Below are 25,038 nucleotides of genomic sequence, written 5' to 3'. Positions count from 1 at the left end.
AAATCTTGCTGCTGTGATGGCACACTGAGACATTTCGCCTAACAGTTATGGGAGTTTATCTATGTTTGATTTGTTTTCAAATTCTTTGTGGATCTGTGTGATCTGTGGGAAATATGTGTCTCTAATATGGCCATACATTTGCCATGAGGTTAGGAAGTGCTGCTCAGTTTCCACCTCATTTTGTGGGCAGTGTGCACATAGCCTGTCTTCGCTTGAGCATCAGGTTAGCCTTTCTCAATAGCAAGGCTATGCTCACTGAGTCTGTACATAGTCAAAGCTTTCCTTAAATTTGGGTCAGTCAGAGTGGTCATGTGTTCTGCCACTGTGTACTATCTGGTTAGGGACAAATAGCATTCTAGTTTCTTTGTTGATTCTTTCCAATGTGTCAAGTAATTATCTTTTTGTTGTCTCATGATTTGATTGGGTCTAATTGTGTTTCTGTCCTGGGGCTCTGTGGGGTCTCGCTCTCTCTCTCTATCACTCTCTCTCTCACTCTCTCTCTCGCACTCTCTCTCTCTCTCTCTCGCACTCTCGCACTCTCGCACTCTCGCCACTAAGTTGTTTACCCCGCTGCCATTAGACAAACAGATTTCATAAGATGTTTATCAGAAAAAAGTAATAGGAGAGGTTTTTGCATATAAACATTGATGTTTTTCAGGCATCCTTATGCAGTGCCTTTCGGAAAGTATTCAGACCACTTCCCTTTTTCCACATTTTGTTATGTTACAGCCTTAATCTAAAATGGATTAAATGAAACAAATCCTCATCAATCTACACACAATACCCCATAATGACAAAGCAAAAACAGTTTTTAGAAATATTGTAACTGTATTAAAAATAAAAAACATTAATACCTCATTCACATAAGTATTCAGACCCTTTGCTATTCATTTCAAAATTGAGCTCAGGTACGTCCTGTTTCCATTGATCATCCTTGAGATGTTTCTACAACTTGATTGGAGTCAACCTGTGGTAAATTCAATTGATTGGACTTGATTTGGAAAGGCACACACCTGTCTATATAAGGTCCAACAATTGACAGTGCATGTCAGAGCAAAAACCAAGCCATGAGGTCGAAGGCATTGTCCGTAGAGCTCCGAGACAGGATTGTGTCGAGGCACAGATCTGGGGAAGGGTACCAAAAATGTCTGCAGCATTGAAGGTCCCCAAGAACACAGTGGCCTCCATCCTTCTTAAATGGAAGAAGTTTGGAACCATCAAGACTCTTCCTAGAGCTGGCTGCCCGGTCAAACTGAGCAGTCGGGGGAGAAGAGCCTTGGTCAGAGAGGTGACATAGAACTCGATGGTCACTCTGACAGAGCTCGAGAGTTGTGGAGCTGTGGAGATGGGAGAACCTTCCAGAAGGACAACCAACTCTGCGGCATCCACCAATCAGGCCTTTATGGTAGAGTGGGCAGATGGAAGCCACTCCTCAGTAAAAGGCACATGACAGCCCGCTTGGAGTTTGCCAAAAGGCACCTAAAGACTCTCAGACCATGAGAAACAAGATTCTCTGGTCTGATGAAACCAAGATTGAACTCTTTGTCCTGAATACCAAGCATCACGTCTGGAGGAAACCTGGCAACCTCCCTATGGTGAAGCATGGTGGTGGCAGCATCATGCTGTGGGGATGTTTTTCAGTGGCAGGGATTGGGAGACTAGTCAGGATCAAGGGTAAGATGAACAGAGAAAAGTACAGAGAGATCATTGATGAAAACCTGCTACAGAGCACTCAGGACCTCAGACTGAGGCGAAGGTTCACCTTCCAACAGGACAACGACCCTAAGCACACAGCCAAGACAACACAGGAGTGGCTTCGGGACAAGTCTCTGAATGTCCTTGAGTGGCCTAGCCAGAGCCCAGATTTGATCCCGATCAAACATCTCTGGAGAGATCTAAAAATAGCTGTGCAGTGACGCTCCTCATCAAACCTGACAGAGCTTGAGAGGATCTGCAGAGAAGAATAGGAGAAGCTCTCCAAATACAGGTGTGCCAAGATTGTAGTTTCATACCCAAGAAGACTTTAGGCTGAAAATCACTGCCAGAGATGCTTCAACAAAGTACTCAGTAAAGGGTCAGAATACTTATGTAAATGTGATATTTCAGTTTTTTTATATACGCTTTCAAAATGTAAAAAGAAAAGTGTTTTAACTTTGTCATTATGGGGTATTGTGTGGAGATAAATGAGGAAAAAAATACATTTTAATCCATTTTAGAATAAGGCTCTAAAGTAACAAAGTATAGAAAAAGTCAAGGGGTCTGAATACTTTCCGAATGCAGTGTAAACTGGGCTCTCTCTCCCCTTGGATCCTTTCTACTTATTTCTGGTTTTTAGGAGTTGGTTGAAGTGATTTGTCTGGTTTCAAGGTGAAGGGTGACGATGGAGAAGCTGTATCTATTCTGCAGCCATTTTGTTGTTGTTTTTTATGTTCTTGTTTACGCCAATGATGACATTATTGATGTTTATGTTGTTGTGTGCATAATGTACCCCGTCCCTCCCTGCCCACCACTCCGCAAGACAATATCTGCTTCTACTTAATCCTTACAACGTGTGTGTGTGTGTGTGTGTGTGTGTGTGTAACTGCATGTGTGTGTTCATATAAGTGTATGTCTGTGTTTTTGTGTGTGTGTGTGTGTGTGTGTGTGTGTAACTGCATGTATGTGTTCATATAAGTGTATGTCTGTGTTTTTGTGTGTGTGTGTGTGTGTGTGTGTGTGTGTGTGTCTTTGCCAAGACCAGTTGGATGTGTTCAGCCCACTGCTGGCCTCACGATTCCAGGTTCAAACCCAGTGTTGACATTCTTTCCCTGAGTGCCTTCAGATGGTTATCTGCACAGGGCCTGTGTGCTAATGGCAGCCTATTCCTTATGGGCCCTGGTCAAAAGTTGTATAGGGAATAGGGTGCCATTCGGGATGCAACCATACTGTCCAGCATAGCACACGGCCTCATGTGGCTCTGGTCAATAATAGTGCAGTAGGCAATAGTAGTTCTGGCTGACCCTGATCATATGGTGGATAGTTCGTCCCTTTCCTATATTAGGGAGCGATGTTTAAATCCCCCTCCTCCCCCTCTTCTCCCATCGCCTATCTCCCCTTCTGACCCGGTCAGGTGGTCTGGGCTCTGCTATGTCTTTAACGATTTGTCAAGGAATCTTTGCCAACTACGTGGTCTATAAATATCAGGAGCGAGCGACTGACTTCCTCTCGCTTTCTCTCTCTTTGCTCCCCCCCTCGTCTGTCTGTCTCTCTCTCTTTCTCTCTCTCTCTGCTCCCCCCTCTCCCTGTCTCCCTGTCTGTCTGTCTGTCTGTCTGTCTGTCTGTCTGTCTGTCTGTCTGTCTGTCTGTCTGTCTGTCTGTCTGTCTGTCTGTCTGTCTGTCTGTCTGTCTGTCTGTCTGTCTGTCTGTCTGTCTGTCTGTGTCTGTCTGTCTGTCTGTCTGTCTGTCTGTCTGTCTGTCTGTCTGTCTGTCTGTCTGTCACTCACTCCCTCTGTCTCACTCTCTCTCTCTGCTCCCAAAGCAAGTTAAATGGATAAACAAAAGTGAAATATACAATGAAGAGTGAAGAGTAAACATTACACTCGCACAAGTTCCAAAATAATAGAGACATTTCAAATGTCTTATTATGTTGTATTTACAATGGTGTTTGTTCACCACTGGTCACCCTTTTCTTGTGGCAACAGGCCACAAATCTTGCTGCTGTGATTGCATACGGTGGTATTTCACCCAATAGATATGGGAGTTTATCAAATTTGGATTTTTGTTTTCGAATTCTTTGTGGATCTGTGTAATCTGAGGGAAATATGTGTCTCTAATATGGTCATATATTTGGCAGGAGGTTAGGAAGTGCAGCTCAGTTTCCACCTCATTTTGTGGGCAGTGTGCATATAGCCTGTCTTCTCTTGCGAGCCAGGTCTGCCAACGGCGGCCTCTCTCAATAGCAAGGCTATGCTCACTGAGTCTGTACATAGTCAAAACTTTCCTTAATTTTGGGTCAGTCACAGTGGTCAGGTATTCTGACACTGTGTACTCTCTGTTTAGGGCCAAATAGCATTCTAGGTTGCTCATTTTTTTTGTTAATTCTTTCCAATGTGTCAAGTAATTATCTTTTTGTTTTCTCATGATTTGGTTATGTCTAATTATGTTGCTGTCCTGGGGCTCTGTGGGGTCTGTTTGTGTTTGTGAACAGAGCCCTAGGACCAGCTTGCTTAGGGGACTCTTCTCCAGGTTCATCTCTCTGTAGGTGATGGCTTTGTTATGGAAGGTTTGGGAATCGCTTCCTTTTAGGTGGTAGTAGAGTTTAACAGCTCTTTTCTCTCTCTCTCTCTCTCGCTCTCGCTCTCTCTCTCTCTCTCTCTCTCTCTCTCTCTCTCGCTCTCTCTCTCTCTCTCTCTCTCTCTCTCTCTCTCTCTCTCTCTCTCTCTCTCTCTCTCTCTCTCTCTCTCTCTCTCTCTCACTCTCTCTCTCTCTCTCTCTCTCTCTCTCTCTCTCTCTCTCTGTCTCTGTCTCTGTCTCTGTCTCTGTCTCTCTGTCTCAGTCTCGGGACCTAGAACAGCTTGCGAGACACTGGTCTCAGTCTCATTCTCAGGTCATTATAGTGTTTAGACTATTTCAGACTCGCGAACTCTGGAATTCTGACAGTATCCAAACACACCATAATCTTGGTAAAGATGTTCCTGAAGCTAACTTAATGGTGTTCCATCTCCTTGCCAATGCATAGACCATCCTCTATGACAATCTAACAACACACACTCATCCTCAAGCTTTTTGGACTTGATTTGAAAACGTTTCTAAACCATGACATCACTTCCTGTTGTTTTGACAGAGAACACAAGCGGGGAGCAGGCCGGGGCAGGGGCTGAACGGCGTGCCAACGGCACCATGACGACGACCACAACGGTGGCGGTGGGCGCGGTAGGTGTGGAAGGCGGAGGTGGTGGACATCGGGGGGCGATAGAAGCCAAACCGCCACTGCACACCAAGCTAGACGTGATCAAGAAGGAGCAGAATAAGAAGAGCCAGAGCTACAAGGTGGAGTCAGTGTCTGGGGGAGTCATCTCCGACATGCACAACTTCTCCCTGGATAACAAAAGGGAGACCGAGTATGTAAGTAATGACTATTTCCAGCACCATGGATAAAGACACTTAACTAATACCTACCACCACCTATCTCTCACATACTGTACAAATGACCTTACCAAACACAGATACACACGCACACACACACGCACACAAGTTCCCACCCCTCCCATCATCTTTACTGAAACACACACTCACACTCACTATATGTCTATCTTGTGGTTTGTTGTATTTTCATCATGTGTTTGTTAACATACATTTATTTACATTTATAGTGTTATTACAGTGATATTGAGATGTAAATACATTTCTAATACATTTACACTGACCTATATATATATATATATATATACATTTACACTGACCTATATATATATATATATATATATATATATATATATATATATATATATATATGGTCAGTGTAAATGAATTAGAAATGTATTTACATCTCAATATCACTGTAATAACACACTATATATATATATATATATATATATATATATATATATATATATATATATATATATATATATATATATATAGTGTTAATGCAGGATTTTGCTGTGTTATTACAGTGTTATTACAGGGTTAGTACAGTGTTAGTAAAGTGTTATTACAGAATAATTACAGGGTTAGTACATTCTTAATACAGGGTTAGTATAGCATTATTACAGGGTTAGTACAGTGTTATTACAGTGTTATTAGAGGGTTATTACAGTGTTAGTACAGGGTTAGTATAGTGTTATTACAGTGTTATTACAGGGTTAGTACAGGGTTATTACATGGTTATTACAGGGTTAGTACAGTGTTTATTACAGGGTTATTACAGGGTTAGTACAGTTTTATTATAGGGTTAGTATAGTGTTAGTACAAGGTTAGTACAGTGTTAGTACAGTGTTAGTACAGGGTTATTACAGTGTTAGTACAGGGTTAGTACAGTGTTAGTACAGTTTTATTACAGGGTTATTACAGCGTTAGTACAGGGTTAGTACAGTGTTATTACAGTGTTATTTTAGGGTTAGTACAGTGTTATTACAGGGTTAGTACAGTGTTATTACAGGGTTAGTAGTTTTATTACAGGGTTAGTAGTTTTATTACAGGGTTAGTACAAGGTTATTACAGTGTTAGTACAGGGTTAGTATGGTGTTATTACAGTGTTAGTACAGTGGTATTACAGGGTTAGTACAGTTTTATTACAGGGTTAGTAGTTTTATTACATGGTTAGTAGTTTTGTTACAGGGTTAGTACAGGGTTATTACAGTGTTAGTACAGGGTTAGTATGGTGTTATTACAGTGTTAGTACAGTGTTATTACAGGGTTAGTACAGTGTTATTACAGTGTTAGTACAGTGTTATTACAGGGTTATTGTAAGGTTAATACAGTGTTATTACAGTTTTAGTACAGTGGTTTTACTGGGTTGGTACAGTTTTATTACAGGGTTATTATAGGGTTAGTACAGTGTTATTACAGTGTTATTACAGGGTTATTATAGGGTTATTACAGTGTTATTACAGTGTTAGCACAGGGTTAGTATGGTTTTATTACAATTGTTATTAGAGAGTTAGTACAGAGTTAGTATAGTGTTATTACAGTGTTGTTACAGGGTTGGTACAGTGTCATTACAACTTTATTAGTGTTATTACTGTGTTATTACAGGGTTAGTACAGGGTTAGTACATTTTTATTACAGGATTAGTACAGGGTTAGTACAGTGTTATTACAGGGTTAGTACAGTGGTTAGTACAGTGTCATTACAGTTTTATAAGTGTAATTACTGTGTTTCTACAGGGTTAGTACAGGGTTAGTACAGTGTTAGTACAGGGTTAGTACAGTGTTATTACAGGGTTAGTTCAGGGTTAGTACATGGTTAGTACAGTGTTATTACAGGGTTAGTACAGGGTTAGTACAGTGTTATTACATGTTAGTACAGGGTTAGTACAGTGTTATTTCAGGGTTAGTGCAGGGTTAGTACAGTGTTATTACATGGTTAGTACAGGGTTAGTACAGTGTTATTACAGGGTTAGTGCAGTGTTATTACATGGTTAGTACAGAGTTAGTACAGTGTTATTACATGGTTAGTACAGGGTTAGTACAGTGTTATTACAGGGTTAGTACAGGGTTAGTACAGTGTTATTACAGGGTTAGTACAGGGTTAGTACAGTCGTTAGTAATGTTTTACTGACGTGTTGTGTGCTGTCTGTGTAGGGCCCATGCAGGAGAGAGATGGAAAGCATCCTGAACAGTCTTAAAATCTCCAATGTGCTCAACCCCAGAGGCTTCCGCATCCCTAACTGTGACAAAAAGGGCTTCTACAAGAAAAAACAAGTGAGAACACGCGCACTTACGCACACCTAACAAACCCCATTTGTTGTTCGTAGTGAGTCAGCAGGGTGCATTTATCTGTAACGTTAGCTGTAATACCAGGTTATTATTGATGTTGATAATGTTGTTGATGTTGCTGTTGTCAAGGCAACGTCAAAGAAGGCTGTGGGGGGCCTGGGCGAGATTTCTTTCTGAAGCCTTTTTAGTGAGTGAGTGAGTGTGTGAGTGTGTGTGAGTGTGTGTGTGTGTTGGGGGGGGCTTGTATTACTGTCCTCGTGGGTACCGTAAATCCCCAAAAGTCCCCACAAGGATAGTGAAACAAGTAAAATGCTCCATTGTGGGGACATTTCCCAGGTCCCCACGATGACAAAGGCTTTTTTAGGCTTGAGTGTTAGATTAATAACCTCTTATGGATCCCTTAAGCACGAATCCCGCTCGAATCCCGTTAGCGGGATTGATTTGACAACATCCAATGAAATTGTAGCGCGCCAATATTATGAATATCAATATTCAACCTTCACGAAAATAGAAGTGTAATACATCAAAATAAAACGTAACTTCTTGTTAATTCAACCGCTGTGTCAGATTTCAAAAAGGCTTTACGGCGAAAGCAAACCATGCGATTATCTTAGGACAGCGCCCCGCATACAAACACATGAAAATCATTTTTCAACCAGGCAGGTGCGACACAAAAGTCAGAAATAGCCATATAATAAATGCCTTACCTTTGAAGATCTTTTGCTTTTTGCAATCTCAAATGTCTCAGTGACACAATGAATGGTTGTTTTCTTCGATAAATTCCTTCTTTATATCCCCAAAATGTCAATTTATTTGGCACGTTTGATTCAGAAATACACCGGTTCCAACATGACTACAAAGTATCTAATAAGTTACCTGTAAACTTGGTCCAAACATTTCAAACAACGTTCCTAATCCAACCTCAGGTATCCTAAAATGTAAATAATGGGTTAAAATTTAAGACGGAATAAACTGTTACTAATACGGATAAAAACAACGTGAGGCACGCTCCAGTTCACACGCAACAAAAGACTAAAGCCCTTCAGAGTGACGCCTACAAAGAACAGCCCAACTTCTTCATTTCTCAAAAGAAAAACATCGAACAATTTCTAAAGACTGTTGACATCTAGTGGAAGCCATAGGAACTGCACTCTGGGCCCTAATAAATCACATCTCCCATAGAAAACAATTGGAAAACACAGTGACCCGAAAAAATGTTTTCCCTGGATGGATTGTGCTCGGGGTGTCACCTGCCAAATCAGTTCTGTTATACTCACAGACATTATTCTAACAGTTTTAGAAACTTCAGTGTGTTTTCTATCCACATCTACAAATTATATGCATATCATAGCTTCTGGGCCTGAGTAGCAGGCAGTTTACTTTGGGCACACTTTTCATCCGGACGTGAAAATACTGCCCCCTATCCCAGAGAGGCTTGCAATTAGGGTTAGAGGTAGAATTAGGGTTAGGGGTTAGGTGTTAAGTTTAGGGTTAGGAGTTAGGGTTAGGGGTTAAGGTTTGGGTTATGGTTACATTTTGGGTTAGAGTTAGGGTAAGGGTTAGGTTTAGGATTAGGGGTGAGGGAAAATTGGATTTTCCATGGATATCAATTCTAGGTCCCCACAAGGATAGTAAAACATATTCTGTGTGTGTGTGTGCGTGCGTGCGTGCCTGTGTGTGCGCGTGGTGTGTGTGTGTGTGCTGAGTCAGGATGGTCTCTGAGTCATGGTGGTGTTAATTGACATTTTTTATTTCTCAGAATTGTATCTGTGAATATGCACTACATGACCAAATGTATGTGGACACCTTCTTGTCGAACGTCCCTTTCCAAAATCATGGGCATTAATATGGAGTTCGTCTCCCCTTTGCTGCTGTAACAGCCTCCACTCTTCTGGGAAGGCTTTCCATTATATGTTGGAACATTGCTGAGGGGACTTGCTTCCATTCAACCACAAGAGCGTTAGTGAGGTCAGCACTGATGTTGGGCGTTTAGGCCTGGCTTACAGTTGGCGTTCCAATTCAGTCCAAAGGTATTATATGGGGTTGAGGTCAGGGCTTTGTGCAGGCCAGTCAAGTTCTTCCACACCCATCTCAACAAACCTTTTCTGTATGGACCTCGCTTTGTGCAGGGGGCATTGTCATTATGAAACAGAAAACAACCTTCCCCAATCTGTTGCCACAAAGTTGGAAGCACATAATCGTTTAGAATGTCATTGTATGCTGTAGCGTTAAGATTTCCCTTCACTAAAATTAAGGGGCCTGAACCATGAAAAACATCCCCAGACCATTATTCCTCCTCCACCAAACTTTACAGTTGGCACTATACACTGGGGCAGGTAGTGTACTCCTGGCATCCGCCAAACACAGATTTGTACGTCGAACTGCCAGGTGATGAAGCGTGATTCATCACTCCAGAGAAAGTGTTTCCACTGCTCCAGAGTCTAATAGTGGCAAGCTTCACACCACTCCAGTTGACTCTTGACACCGCACATGGTGATTCTAGGCTTGTGCGGCTGCTTGGCTTTGGAAACCCATTTCATGAAGCGCCTCTGGAAGCAATGTCGGCACAAGAACTGTTAGAGTTCTTGTGCCGACATTGCTTCCAGAGGCAGTTTGGAACCCGGTAGTGAGTCTTGTTTGGAGAGAGTGTAGTTATGTTGGTGCTGTAGCCTACTAGCACTATGGCATGGTTTCTATTTGGTGACCTTTGGCCCACTAAGATGTTCTCTTAGAAACATGTGTCCCTCAGACGACTGGATGCGAGTTTATATAAACCTGTATGTGCTGTGCCAGCTCCTGCCCCACACAGTGTAGGGAGATAGAGTTAGAGGGGTGCAGGGGAGATAGAGTTAGAGGAGTGCAGGGGGGAGATAGAGTTAAAGGGGTGCAGGGGAGATAGAGTTAGAGGGGATCAGGTGGAGATAGAGTTAGAGGGGTGCAGGGGAGATAGAGTTAGAGGGGTGCAGGGAAGATAGAGTTAGAGGGGTGCAGGGGAGATAGAGTTAGAGGGGTGCAGGGGAGATAGAGTTAGAGGGGTGCAGGGGGAGATAGAGTTAGAGGGGTGCAGGGGGAGATAGAGTTAGAGGGGTGCAGGGGGAGATAGAGTTAGAGGGGTGCAGGGGGAGATAGAGTTAGAGGGGTGCAGGGGAGATAGAGTTAGAGGGGTGCAGGGGAGATAGAGTTAGAGGGGATCAGGGGAGATAGAGTTAGAGGGGTGCAGGGGGAGATAGAGTTAAAGGGGAGCAGGGAAGATAGAGTTAGAGGGGATCAGGGGAGATAGAGTTAGAGGGGATCAGGGGAGATAGAGTTAGAGGGGTGCAGGGGGAGATAGAGTTAAAGCGGTGCAGGTGGTAGGGAGATAGAGGTAGGGGTGCCAGGGGTGTTGAGGTAAACCCGTTGAGGTCAATGTTTGCGGTCACAGAAGACTTATGACCGGGAAACACAGTGAATAGGAGACCGTGTGAACCATCTAGGGTGACAATACTAAGCAGAAAGGAGGGTATGGAGAGGAAGAGAGGGGTTAGACAGAGGGGGAAGAGCGGAATTAAACGAGCACAGTCATGAAAGCAAGCTGTTCAAGTCAAGGGTCCCCTAGACTAAAATAATAATCCTGTCTGCAGAGGCTGTGTGTGTGTGTGTGTGTGTGTGTGTGTGTGTGTGTGTGTGTGTGTGTGTGTGTGTGTGTGTGTGTGTGTGTGTGTGTGTGTGTGTGTGTGTGTGTGTGTATAATGTGAGTAGCCCAGAAGATAGACGAGGGGGGAGCCATACCTGAGAAGGCTGCAGTGAAGTCTAAATTTAGTTGCAGTTATATGAATTGGCTCAGTGTACCAATGAAAGCCAAGCATGCCTTACCCTGTCCCACTCACTGACTCACCCCCCCCCCCTTCTCTCTTTCTCTCTACAAGTCATCTCCCCCACTCTCTCTAAACCTCCCTTTCTCTTCCACTCCCGTCTATTCATTCACCTGGTCTTTCCCACCATCTTCCTCCCTTCTCTCCTCCCTTCTCCCTCCTCCCTTCTCTCTTGCCCTTTCAGTCCATCCATCCTCCCACCTGGTCCAACTTTGTTGGGTGGATAAGGAATCTCCTTGTCACGGAGGGTAGGGACAGGCTTCAGTGGGTATGTGTGTTTGGACACACCCCCTATCCTCCCCACTCCGCCTCGCTCCCTCCCTCCCTCCCTCTCTTTCTCTTCCCCTGCATCCATCTATCTCCCCTCTGTGCCCCTCCTCCTGCAATCCCTCCCTCCCTCCCTCCCTTCCTCGCCAGCAGAACCAGGCTATAAGGTCTAACTCATTGAGCATGGCTCAGAATGCGTTCTGGAAGCGTACTCTGTCGCTGGCCACAATGGCTTTATAATAACTGACTACCCCCTCAGGGACAGAAACAGATATTTTCATTCTGTCTCTCCCTGTCCCTGTTTCTCCCTCCTTCTCTCTCTCCCTCCATTTCTCTCTCTCCCTCCATTTCTCTTTCTACCTCCATTTCTCTCTTCCTCAGTTTCTTTTGCTGGGTAATGAATTACAGTCTGTTTGGCCCGACTATCTCTCTCTTTTTTCTTCTCCTCAAATCCATCCTTTTTATTTCTCTCACATACTGCTATCTCTCAATATATAATGTTGCTATGCATCTCTCGCTCTACCACCACTCCAGTTGATTTTCTCTTATGGTCCTATCTTTTTACACTACCTGTTGAATGATTCCCTGTACAGCAGGATGCATGACCACAGTGCTACAGTCCATCTACGGGGCAGCAGAGCAGTCTCTATCACTGTTGAATGTATGCCTGTGCTTGTTTCAGAGTGGCTGCACTTAGCCCTGCTTTATGTAGAAAAGCAATATCCTGCAGCCATGTGTGGGCCAGGAAGGCCCCCCCCCCATACCCCTTGACTTAATCCACATTTTGTTGTGTTACAACCTGAATTCTAAATGGATAAAAACAATTATATTATTTCTTACCCATCTACACACAAAGTGAAAATATGTTGTTAGACATTTTTGCAAATGTATTGAAAATTAAATTTACATAAGTATTCACACCCTTGAGTCAGTACTTTGTAGAAGCACCTTTGGCAGCGAAGAGCTTTCCACACCTGAATTGTACAATATTTGCCCATTATTCCTGTTTAAATTCTTCAAACTCTGTCAAGTTGGTTGTTGATGATTGCTAGACAGCCATTTTCAAGACTTGCTGTAGATTTTCCAACAAATATCAGTCAGAACTGTAACTAGGCCGCTCAGAAACATTCAATGTCATCTTGGTAAGCAACTCCAGTGTAGATTTGCCCTTGTGTTTTAGATTATTGTCCTGCTGAAAGTTGAATTTGTCTCCCAGTGTCTGTTGAAAGCAGACTGAATCAGGCTTTCCTCTAGGATGTTGCCTGTGCTTAGCTCCATTCAGTTTATTTTTATCCTAAAAAACTCCCGATGACAAGCATACCCATAACATGATGCAGCCACCACCGTGCTTGAAAATACAAATACAGTGATGTGTTGTGTTGGATTTTCCCAAAACATAACGCTTTTTATTCAGGACAAAAAGTAAATGTATTTGACAAATTTTTACTTAATTGCCTTGTTACAAACAGGATGCATGTTTTGGAATATTAGTGTTTCCTTCTTTTCACTGTGTCATTTAGGTTAGCATGGTAGAGTAACTACAATGTTGTTTATCCATCCTCAGTTCTCTCATACCACAACCATTAAACTCTGTAACTGTTTTTAAAATCACCATTGGCTCATGGTGAAATCCCTGAGCAGTTTCCTTTCTCTCTGGCAACTGAGTAAGGAAGGACGCCTGTATCTTTGTAGTGACTGGATGTATTGATACACCATTCAAAGCTTAATTAATAACTTCACCATGCTCAAAGGGATATTCAGCTTCTAGCTTGTTTCTCTTCTACCAATCGGTGCCCGATTTTGCGAGGCATTGAAAAACCTCCTTGGTCTTTGTGGTTGAATCTCTGCTTGAAATGCAAAAATCTGATGAAATCTGATTGAGGGACCTTACAGATAGTTGTATGTGTGGGGTTCAGAGATGGGGTAGTCATTCAAAATCATCTAAGGATCGGTGTCCCGCTGGAGGGTGCGCAATTCAAATAAATAATCATAAATATGATGGATTTTAAACATTTAGGTACATATAAGTGTCTTATATTGGCTGAAAGCTTCAATTCTTGTTAATCTAACTGCACTGTTTAAAGTAGCTATTCCAGAAAAAACATGCCATGCGATTGTTTGAAGACGGCGCCCCACATCAAAATATTTTTCCACTGGCACAGGTTTCATACATTCACATATAACGATTAAATATTCACTTACTTTTTAAAAATCTTCCTCTGATTTGTCATCTAAAGGGTCCCAGCTATAACATGTAGTGTCTTTTTATTAGATAAAATCCTTCTTTATATCCCAAAAAGTCAGTTTAGTTGGCGCCATCGTTTTGGGAAATCCACTTGTTCAACTTGCAGAGAAAGGTATCCGAAAATCTACCGATAAACTTTGTTTCAACAAGTCAAAATACATTTCTATCTACTCCTCAGATACCCTAAAATTGTATGTTCAATAGGAAGCTGATTTTAGCAGGTGCATAATGTCTTCATGGCGCCCGCAAACACGAATTTCCAAGACTGTGTCCTTTAACTAAAACTTTTATTTCTTATTCGTTTTTGAAGTTACAAGCCTGAAACCTTGAACATAGACTGCTGACACCCTGTGGAAGCCATAGGAATAGCACCCAGGGAGCTAATTTTCAAAATGGCGTTTCTCTTGCTAAGAGGATGATCTCAAAAAAAATTCTGGTTGGTTTTTCTTTGGATTTTCTCATACCATATCTATTGTGTTATATTCGCTTACATTACTTTTAACACTTCTACAAACTTCAAAGTATATTCTTTCCAATGGTACCAATTATATGCATATCCTGGCTTCAGGGCCTGAGCTACAGGCAGTTTACTTCCCCTTCATTCAGGCAGGAAGTGGAGAAAAAAGGGGCCTAGCCCTAAGTTAAATTCAGGCTGTAACGCAACAAAATGTGGAAAAAGTAAAGTGGTGTGAATACTTTACATTCGGAGAGTATTCAGACCCCATGACTTTTTCCACATTTTGTTACGTTACAAACTTATTCTGAAATAGATTGAATAGTTTTTTCACCTCAAAAATCTACACACAATTACCCATAATGACAAAGCAAAATTAGGTTTACAGAATTGTTTAACCTGTTTGGAATAGGGGGCAGTATTTTCACGTCCGGATGAAAGCATGCCCAAAGTAAACTGCCTGCTACTCAGGCCCAGATTTGGATCGAAAACACTCAAAAGTTTCTAAAACTGTTAAAATAATGTTTGTGAGTATAACAGAACTTATTTGGCAGGCGAAACCCCGTGGACAAACCATCCAGGAATTTCTTTGTTGTTGAGGTGACTCTGTTTTCAATTTGTTTCCTATAGGAACCTAGATTTCTGTGGCACTTGGCTGCAGTTCCTATTGCTTCCACTAGATGTCAACAGTCTTTAGAAATTGGTTGATGTTTTTCTTTAGAGAAATGAAGAAGTATGGCTATTCAGAACGAGGGTCCAGCCGAGTGGATTAAACTGTTTTGATGCGCACTCCAGGTCACGCGCTTCACGTTGTTTTTATCCGGTATTGAACACAGTTTATCCCGTCTTAAATTTTATCAATTATTTACGTTTTAAAATACCCAAAGTTGGATTAGGAAAGTTGTTTGAAATGTTTGGACAGCGTTTACAGGTAACTTATTAGATATTTTGTAGTCATGCTGGGCGAGTTGGAACCGGTGTTTTTCTGAATCAAATGCGCCAAATAAATGGACATTTTGGAGATATAACGACGGAATTAATTGAACAAAAGGACCATTTGTGATGTTTATGGGACATATTGGAGTGCCAGAGAATAAAGGAAAGCCGCACACTCTAAGAGCTCAGATGCAAAAAATTTATAACCAACGTTTCGACAGCGAAGCTGTCTTCATCAGGGTATCATCACAAACACTGCGAGATGAGTAATTTATATAGTGTCAAGACACACAGGTGTTTGTAATCATGGCCCAGTATGGCCTAATATCATTGGTTAACTCAAATATATAAAAAAAATGGCATACAAAGAACATACAAAAAGACAAACAAATGGATAGCATACGATCATAGCATTTGTAGTCTAAAATGTATCTAACAAACAATTACAATGGCAAAATCACAATAATCACAAGAATGGCTTCAGATCAAAGTCTATGTTGAGACCGAAGGGAGCAAGGGTCTTTAAATTAAAGATCCAGGCAGCCTCTCGTTTTAACAATAAATTATCAAGGTCGCCCCCTCTCCTCGGGAGGGTGACATCTTCAATGCCAATATAACGCAGAGACGAAATCGAATGGTTTGCTTCCAAAAAGTGGGCCGCAACTGGGTAAGTCAAGTTTTTGCACCTAATGGTGCTACGGTGCTCTGAGATACATACTTTTAATTCACGCTTTGTTTTACCCACATAATTTTTACCACAGGTACAAGTTATAAGATAAATAACTGCCTTAGTGGAACACGTAATAACACCTTTAATTGGGATAGATTTCCCTGTTTGGGGGTGTTTGAAGGATCTACATTTATAAGTGCCATTGCATTGAGCACAGCCATAACACTATGTAATTTCCATCCAGTATGGGCGCAAATAGGCGTTGTTCAGGAATATCTTGGGGTGGTAAATCAGAGTGTACCAATTGGTCTCTGAGATTTCTGCCCCGCGAGAATACGACCAGGGGAAGATCAGAAAACACATTACCGAGACTATCATCATATTTCAGAATATGCCAATGTTTGTGAACGATTCCTTTAATTTGTTCAGAGCACTTTGAAAAGCGGGTAGTGAGAACGCAAGAATGCGTCTTTTTGCGAGACTGACCTTGAAAAAGGTCATGTCTCGTTTTGTTTTGAATTTTCTCAATGGCAATATTAATCTGATCATTGTTGTACCCCCTCTCCTTGAACTTATCCTGAGTCTCAGCCATATTTCTGTCGAAATCTGATTGTTTAATACAAATTCTTTTGATTCGACAGAATTGGCTGTAGGGCAAACTATTTTTCAAGGGAAGTGGGTGACAACTATCAGCCCTCAACAAACTGTTACGATCAGTAGGTTTCCTGTAAAGATCAGTGTATAAAACATTATCTTCACACAAGATCAGAAGATCAAGAAAACTGATTTGACGTGTATCAGATTGCATAGTAAATCTCAAATGTTCAGAACAGGAGTTAAGAAAAGCATAAAACGCCTGAAGCAGTTCTGCATCACCCCTCCATAGAACAAAAATATCGTCAATACATATTGGAGTGCCAACAGAAAAAGCTCTTCAATGGTAAGGCATTAATTATATCGTTATTTCTGAGTTTTTTGTCATGCCTGGCAGGTTGAAATGTGATTGTCATGTGTTTGTTTGATGGAGTGCTGTCCTCAGATAATTGAATGGTTTGCTTTTGCCGTAAAGCATTTTTGAAATCTGACACGGTGGCTGGATTAACAAGAAGTTAAGCTTGAATTTGGTGTATTGCACTTGTGAATGTATGAAAGTGAAATATTTCTAATAATTGTTTTTGAATTTCGCGCTCTGCAATTTCACTGGATGTTGTGGAAACGTTCCACTAGCGGAACCCCTAGCCATAACAGGTTTTAAAATACTGAAATATAACATTTACGTAAGTATTCAAACCCCTTACTCAGCAATTTGTTGAAGCAACTTTGGCAGCAATTACAGCCTCGAGTTTTGTTGGGTATGACGCTGCAAGCTTGGTACACCTGTATTTGGGGAGTTTCTCCCATTCTTCTCTGCAGATCCTGTCAAGCTCTGTCAGGTTGGATGTGGAGCATTGCTGCACAGCTATTTTCAGGTCTCTCCAGAGATGTTCAATTAGGTTCAAGTCTGGGCTCTGGCTGGGCCACTCAAGGACATTCAGAGACTTGTCCCGAAGCCACTCCTGTGTTTTCTTGGCTGTGTGCTTAGGGTCGTTGTCCTGTTGGAAGGTGAACCTTCGCCCCAGTCTGAGGTTCTGAGTGCTCTGGAGCAGGTTTTCATCAAGTATCTCTCTGTACTTTGTTTCGTTCATCTTTCCCTCGATCCTGAAGTCTCCCAGTCCCTGCCGCTTAAAAACATCCCCACAGCATGATGCTGCCACCACCATGCTTCACCGTAGGGAGGTTGCCAGGTTTCCTCCAGACGTGATGCTTGGCTTTCAGGCCAAAGAGTTCAATCTTGTTTTCATCAGACCAGAGAATCGTGTTTCTCATGGTCTCAGAGTCTTTAGGTTCCTTTTGGCAAACTCCAAGTCGGCTGTCATGTGCCTTTTACTGAGGAGTGGCTTCAGTCTGGCCGCTCTACCATAAAGGCCTGATTGGTGGAGTGCTGCAGAGATGGTTGTTCCTCTGGAAGGTTTTTTCATCTCCACAGAGGAACTCTGGAGCTCTGTCAGAGTGACCATCGGGTTCTTGGTCACCTCTCTGACCAAGGCCCTTCTCCCCCGACTGCTCAGTTTGGCCGGGCAGCCAGCTCTAGGAAGAGTCTTAGTGGTTCCAAACTTCTTCCATTTAAGAATGATGGAGGCCACTGTGTTCTTGGGGACCTTCAATGCTGCAGAAATTTTTTGGTACCCTTCCCCAGATCTGTGCCTCAACACAATCCTGTCTTGTAGCTCTGCAGACAATTCCTTCGACCTCATGGCTTGTTTTTTTCTCTAACATACAGTATCGTCTGTGGGACCTTATATAGACAGGTGTGTGCTTTTCCAAATCATGTCCAATCAATTGAATTTACCACAGGTTGACTCCAATCAAGTTATAGAAACATCTCAAGAATGATCTGTGGAAACATGATGCACCCGATCTCAATTTCGTGTCTCATAGCAAAGGGTCTGAATACTTATGTAAATAAGGTAATTCAGTTTTTTATTTTCTAATACATTTGCAAACATTTCTAAAAACCTGTTTTTGCTTTCTCATTATGTGGTATTGTATGTAGATTGATGAGGATTTTTTTATGGTAACAAAATGTGGAAAAAGTCAAGGGTACTCAAGAATACTTTCCGAAGGCACGGTGTATATATATATTCATTCCATGCATTACAATGAGCCCGTCCTCCTATAGCTCCTCCCACCAGCCTCCACTGATATATATATATATATATATATATATATATATATATATATATATATATATATATATATATATACACTGCTCAAAAAAATAAAGGGAACACTAAAATAACACATCCTAGATCTGAATGAAAGAAATAATCTTATTAAATACTTTTTTCTTTACATAGTTGAATGTGCTGACAACAAAATCACACAAAAATAATCAATGGAAATCCAATTTATCAACCCATGGAGGTCTGGATTTGGAGTCACACTCAAAAGTAAAGTGGAAAATCACACTACAGGCTGATCCAACTTTGATGTAATGTCCTTAAAACAAGTCAAAATGAGGCTCAGTAGTGTGTGTGGCCTCCACGTGCCTGTATGACCTCCCTACAACGCCTGGGCATGCTCCTGATGAGGTGGCGGATGGTCTCCTGAGGGATCTCCTCCCAGACCTGGACTAAAGCATCCGCCAAATCCTGGACAGTCTGTGGTGCAACGTGGCGTTGGTGGATGGAGCGAGACATGATGTCCCAGATGTGATCAATTGGATTCAGGTCTGGGGAATGGGCAGGCCAGTCCATAGCATCAATGCCTTCCTCTTGCAGGAACTGCTGACACACTCCAGCCACATGAGGTCTAGCATTGTCTTGCATTAGGAGGAACCCAGGGCCAACCGCACCAGCATATGGTCTCACAAGGGATCTGAGGATCTCATCTCGGTACCTAATGGCAGTCAGGCTACCTCTGGCGAGCACATGGAGGGCTGTGCGGCCCGCCAAAGAAATGCCAACCCACACCATGACTGACTCACCACCAAACCGGTCATGCTGGAGGATGTTGCAGGCAGCAGAATGTTCTCCACGGCGTCTCCAGACTCTGTCACGTCTGTCACGTGCTCAGTGTGAACCTGCTTTCATCTGTGAAGAGCACAGGGCGCCAGTGGCGAATTTGCCAATCTTGGTGTTACATTTACATTACATTTAAGTCATTTAGCAGACGCTCTTATCCAGAGCGACTTACAAAATGGTGCATTCACCTTATGATATCCAGTGGAACAACCACTTTACAATAGTGCATCTAAATCTTGTGTTCTCTGGCAAATGCCAAACGTCCTGCACGGTGTTGGGCTGTAAGCACAACCCCCACCTGTGGACGTCGGGCCCTCATACCACCCTCATGGAGTCTGTTTCTGACCGTTTGAGCAGACACATGCACATTTGTGGCCTGCTGGAGGTCATTTTGCAGGGCTCTGGCAGTGCTCCTCCTGCTCCTCCTTGCACAAAGGCGGAGGTAGCGGTCCTGCTGCTGGGTTGTTGCCCTCCTATGGCCTCCTCCACGTCTCCTGATGTACTGGCCTGTCTCCTGGTAGCGCCTCCATGCTTTGGACACTACGCTGACAGACACAGCAAACCTTCATGCCACAGCTCGCATTGATGTGCCATCCTGGATGAGCTGCACTACCTGAGCCACTTGTGTGGGTTGTAGACTCCGTCTCATGCTACCACTAGAGTGAAAGCACCGCCAGCATTCAAAAGTGACCAAAACATCAGCCAGGAAGCATAGGAACTGAGAAGTGGTCTGTGGTCACCACCTGCTGAACCACTCCTTTATTGGGGGTGTCTTGCTTATTGCCTATAATTTCCACCTGTTGTCTATTCCATTTGCACAACAGCATGTGAAATGTATTGTCAATCAGTGTTGCTTCCTAAGTGGGCAGTTTGATTTCACAGAAGTGTGATTGACTTGGAGTTACATTGTGTTGTTTAAGTGTTCCCTTTATTTTTTTGAGCAGTATATATATATAAATAAGAGCACACACTCTCAAATACGCACACAACACACTCACACCTATAAAGGCAGCATTATGAATGTGTGGGGTGAATGAAGTGTGCACTGTTAGCATCAGCCATGTGGACACCTCGTGTCTAATACTAGGATCAGAGCTATGGCTCAGGGGCTAGGGCTAAGAGGCTAAAGGCTAATGTTTAGGGTTTAGTGGTTTAGGGGCTAGGGCTCAGGGGCTAGAGGTCAGGGGCTAGGGCTAAGTGCAAGGGCTCAGGGCCTAGGGTTTAGGAGCTAGGGTTTAGGGGCTTTCGTTTAGGGTTTAGTGGTTAAGGTTCAGGGGCTTGAGGTCAGGGGCTAGGGTTCAGTGGCTAGGGCTCAGGGAGTATGGGCTAGGGTTTTGCATTTAGGGGCTAGGGCTTAAAGGCTACGTTTTAGCATTCAGGGCTTATGTGCTAGGGTTTAGGGTCTATGAGTTAGGCTGCAATGTACTGAAAATGAAGTGATTCCTTTTTTTGGTATCTTTATTATTACCATGTCCTGCAGGCAAATTACCTAGTGGCCTCATGGGTGGAATGTTCTAATTTATTTTTCATCATTTCATAATGAACAAACTTTTAATTTTTTTTAAAGGCCAAAATCTGGATTTCCTATGTCAAACTCAAAATTGTATAAATATCAACTCTTTATCAGACATGGACAGGTGTCTTCATTTTTTAAAGCCCATAATCATGTGTGTGAGGTGTATAGTTTTGGCTCAAAGTAGATTTGTTTAAGACTACCAAGAAATCCACAAATCCAAATTGGCTATACTTAAACTACTTAACATTATCCTTAGCTCTGGCCTCTTCCCCAATATTTGGAATCAAAGTCTGATCTCCCCATTACACAAAAGGAGACAAATTTGACCCCAATAATTGCCTTAGAATCTGCGTTCACAGCAACCTCTTGAAAAAACCTCTGCAGTATCATCAACAGCAGACTCCACATTTCCTCAGTGGAAACAATGTACAGAGCAAATGTCAAATTGGCTTCTTACCAAGATAAGGTATGACAGACCACATATACACCCTGCAAACCCTTATCGACAAAGAAACAAAAACAAAAGCAAAGTCTTCTCATGCTTTGTTGATTTCCAAAAAGCTTTTGACTCAATTTGGCATGAGGGTCTGATCTACAAATTGAGGGAAAACGGTGTTGGTCGCGAAACATATGAAATTATAAAATTAACGTACACAAACAACAAATGTGCATTAAATGAAAATTTGCACACAGATTTCTTTCCTCAGGGCTGTGGAGTGAGACAGGGATGTAGCTTGAGCCCCACCTTCTTCAACATGTCTTCAGAAAGTATTCACATCTCTTGACTTTTTCCACATTAAGTTGTGCTACAGCCTGGCTTTAAAATGTATTATTAAAATTAAAATGTAAATTTAGATTTTGTGTAACATGATTTTTTTAATGACTACCTCATCTACAGTATGTACCCCACACATACAATTATATGTAAGGTCCCTCAGTCGAGCAGTGAATTTCAAACACAGATTCAACCACAGAGACCAGGGAGGTGTTCCTATGCCTCGCAAAGAAGGGCACCTACAGTATTGGTAGATGGGTAAAAAAAGCAGACATTAAATATCCCTTTGATTATGGTGAAGTTATTAATTACACTTTGGATGGTGTATCAATACACCCAGTCACTACAAAGATACAGCCGTCCTTCCTAACTCAGTTGCAGGAGAGGAAGGAAACCGCTCGTGGATTTCACAATGAGGTCAATGGTAACTTTAACAGTTGCAGAGTTTAATGGCAGTGATTGGAGAAAATGGATGGATCAACAACATTGTAGTTACTCCACAATACTAACCTAAATGACAGTGAAAAGAAGGAAGCCTGTAAAGAATAAAATAATCCCAAACTTGCACCCTGTTTGCAACAAGGCACTAAAGTAAAACTGCAAAAAAATTGGCTAATAAATTATCTTTATGTCCTGAATACAAAGCATTATGTTTGGGGTAAATCCAACATAACACATCACTGAGTACCACCCTCCATATTTTCAAGCATCGTGGTGGCTGCATCATGTTATGGGTATGCTTGTCATCGGCAAGGATTAGGGAGTTTTTTTAGGACAAAAATACATGAAATAGAGCTAAGCACAGGGAAATTCCTAGAGGAAAACCTGGTTCAGTCTGCTTTCTAACAGACACTGGGAGACAAATTCCCTTTTCAGCAGGACAATAACCTAAAATCTACACTGGAGTTGCTTACCAAGATGACATTGAAAGTTCCTGAGTGGCCTACTTACAGTTTGGGCTGAAATCGTCTTGAAAATCTATGGCAAGACTGTCTAGCAATGATCAACAACCAACTTCACAGAGCTTGAAGTATTTTAAAAATAATAATGTGCAAATACTGTACAATCCACATGTGCAAAGCTCTTAGAGACTTACCCAGAAAGACTCATCGCTGTAATCACTACCTAAGGTGATTCTAACATGTAGTTACTCACGTGTGTGAATACCGATGTAAATGAGATATTTCTGTATTTACATTTTTTTTTAATAAAAAAAATCTAAAAACATGTTTTCACTTTGTCGTTATAGAGTATGGTGTATAGATGAGTGACCAACATTTCATTCATTTTGAATTCAGGCTGTAACACAACAGAATGTGGAATAGGTCAAGGGCTATGAATACTTTCTGAAGGCACTGTATCAATGAATTGGCAAGAGCTCTACATCATTCTGATGCACCCGGCCTCACACTACTGGACTCAGAAATCAAATGGCTACTGTTTGCAGATGATATGGTCCTTCTGTCCCCAACCAAGGAGGGCCACAGGTTATTTCAGACTTAGGCCTTGACAGTGAATCTCAGAAAGACAGAAATAATGGTGTTACAAAAAAGGTCCAGATGTCAGGACCACAAATACAAATTCTATCTAGACACCATTGCCCTAGAGCACACATATAATTATACCTACCTCGGCCTTAACATCAGCACCACAGGTAAGTCTGTGAACGATCTGAAGACAAGGCAAGAGAAACATAAAACTCAACATCCCAATTAGAATCCGGCTAAAAATACTTAAATCGTTTGGAGAACCCATTGCCCTCTATGATTCACGTCTGGGGTCCACTCACCAACTAAGAAATCCCAAATTGGACAAACAATATCCTTCGCATACAACGTAAAACTTCAAATAATGCATGCAGAGCAGAATTAGGACTATATATGCTAATTATCAAAACTCAGGAAAGAGTTGTTAAATTCTACAACCACCTAAAACGGACCGATGCCCAAACATTCCATCACAAAGCCATAACCTTCATAGAGATGAGGCAAAAGAAGAGTCCTCTCTGCCAGCTGGTTCTGGCTCTCTTCACAAACACAAACCGACGCCATAGGGCCCCTAGGGCCCCTAGAAAACAACAAGATAACTATTTCACACACTGGAAAGAATTAACCAAAAACAGAGCAAACTGGAATCAGAATCTGGCCCTAAACAGAGAGTAAACAGTGGCAGAGTACCTGACCAATGTTACTGACCGGCTATGTGTCCACTGTCCACAAAATGAGGTGGAAACTGAGCTGCACTTCCTAACCTCATGCCAAATGTATGGCCATATTAGAGACACATATTTCCCACAGATCACACAAACCCACAAAGAATTTGAAAACAAATAAAACATAGATAAACTCCCATAACTGTTAGGCGAAATGTCTCAGTGTGCAATCACAGCAGCAAGATTTGTGACCCATTCAAATCAAATCTTATTGGTCACATACACATGGTTAGCAGATGTTAATGTGAGTGTAGCGAAATGCTTGTGCTTCTAGTTCTGACCGTGCAGTATCTAACAAGTAATCTAACAATTTTCACAACAACTACCTTAAACACACAAGTGTAAAGGAATGAATAAGAATATGTACCTAAAAATATATGGATGAGCGATGGCCAAACGGCATAGGCAAGATGCAGTAGATGGTATAGAGTACAGTATATACATATGAGATGAGTAATGTAGGGTATGTAAACATTATATAAAGTGGTATTGTTTAAAGTCACTAGTGATACATTTATTACATAAAAATTTGTATTATTAAAGTGGCTAGAGATTTGAGTCAGTATGTTGTTAGTGATGACTGTTTAACAGTCTGATGGCCTTGAGATTTAACAGTCTGATGGCCTTGTTTTTCAGTCTCTCGGTCCCAGCTTTGATGCACCTGTACTGACCTCACCTTCTGGATGATAGCAGGGTGAACAGGCAGTGGCTCGGGTGGTTGTTGGCCTTGATGATCTTTTTGGCCTTCCTGTAACATAGGGTGGTGTAGGTGTCCTGGAGGGCAGGTAGTTTGCCCCCGATGATGCGTTGTGCAGACCTCACTACCCTCTGGAGACCCTTACAGATGTGGGCGGAGCAGTTGCCGTACCAGGCGGTGAAACAGCCTGACAGGATGCTCTCGATTGTGCATCTGTAAAAGTTTGTGAGTGTTTTCGGTGACAAGCCAAATTTCTCCAGCCTCCTGAGGTTGAAGAGGTGCTGTTGCGCCTTCTTCACCATGCTGTCTGTGTGGGTGGACCATTTCAGTTTGTCCGTGATGTGTACGCTGAGGAACTTAAAACTTTCCACCTTCTCCACTACTGTCCTGTCGATGTGGATAGGGGGGTGCTCCCTCTGCTGTTTCCTGAAGTC

The 25,038-nt window shown here is 42.2% G+C and overlaps 1 protein-coding gene across 2 annotated transcripts in view; it reads left to right on the top strand.

Moving 5' to 3' along the window:
• Positions 1 to 25,038, top strand: part of igfbp3 (insulin-like growth factor binding protein 3) — a 38,682-nt gene that overhangs the window by 3,591 nt on the left and 10,053 nt on the right. Inside the window, exons 2-5 of one of the 2 annotated variants that reach the window (XM_045687203.1) lie at positions 4,823 to 5,103; positions 7,284 to 7,403; positions 14,466 to 14,467; positions 22,053 to 22,080. In XM_045687203.1, the coding sequence (XP_045543159.1) occupies positions 4,823 to 5,103; positions 7,284 to 7,403; positions 14,466 to 14,467; positions 22,053 to 22,065 (416 nt within the window). In that variant the 3' untranslated portion in view covers positions 22,066 to 22,080. 2 annotated transcript variants of the gene reach the window in all.

The sequence above is a fragment of the Salmo salar genome, chromosome ssa10 (assembly GCF_905237065.1).
Source record: "Salmo salar chromosome ssa10, Ssal_v3.1, whole genome shotgun sequence".
Lineage (NCBI taxonomy): Eukaryota > Metazoa > Chordata > Actinopteri > Salmoniformes > Salmonidae > Salmo > Salmo salar.
The sequence above is the reverse complement of the archived record's forward strand: the minus strand, read 5'-3'. Positions and strand labels throughout refer to the sequence as shown.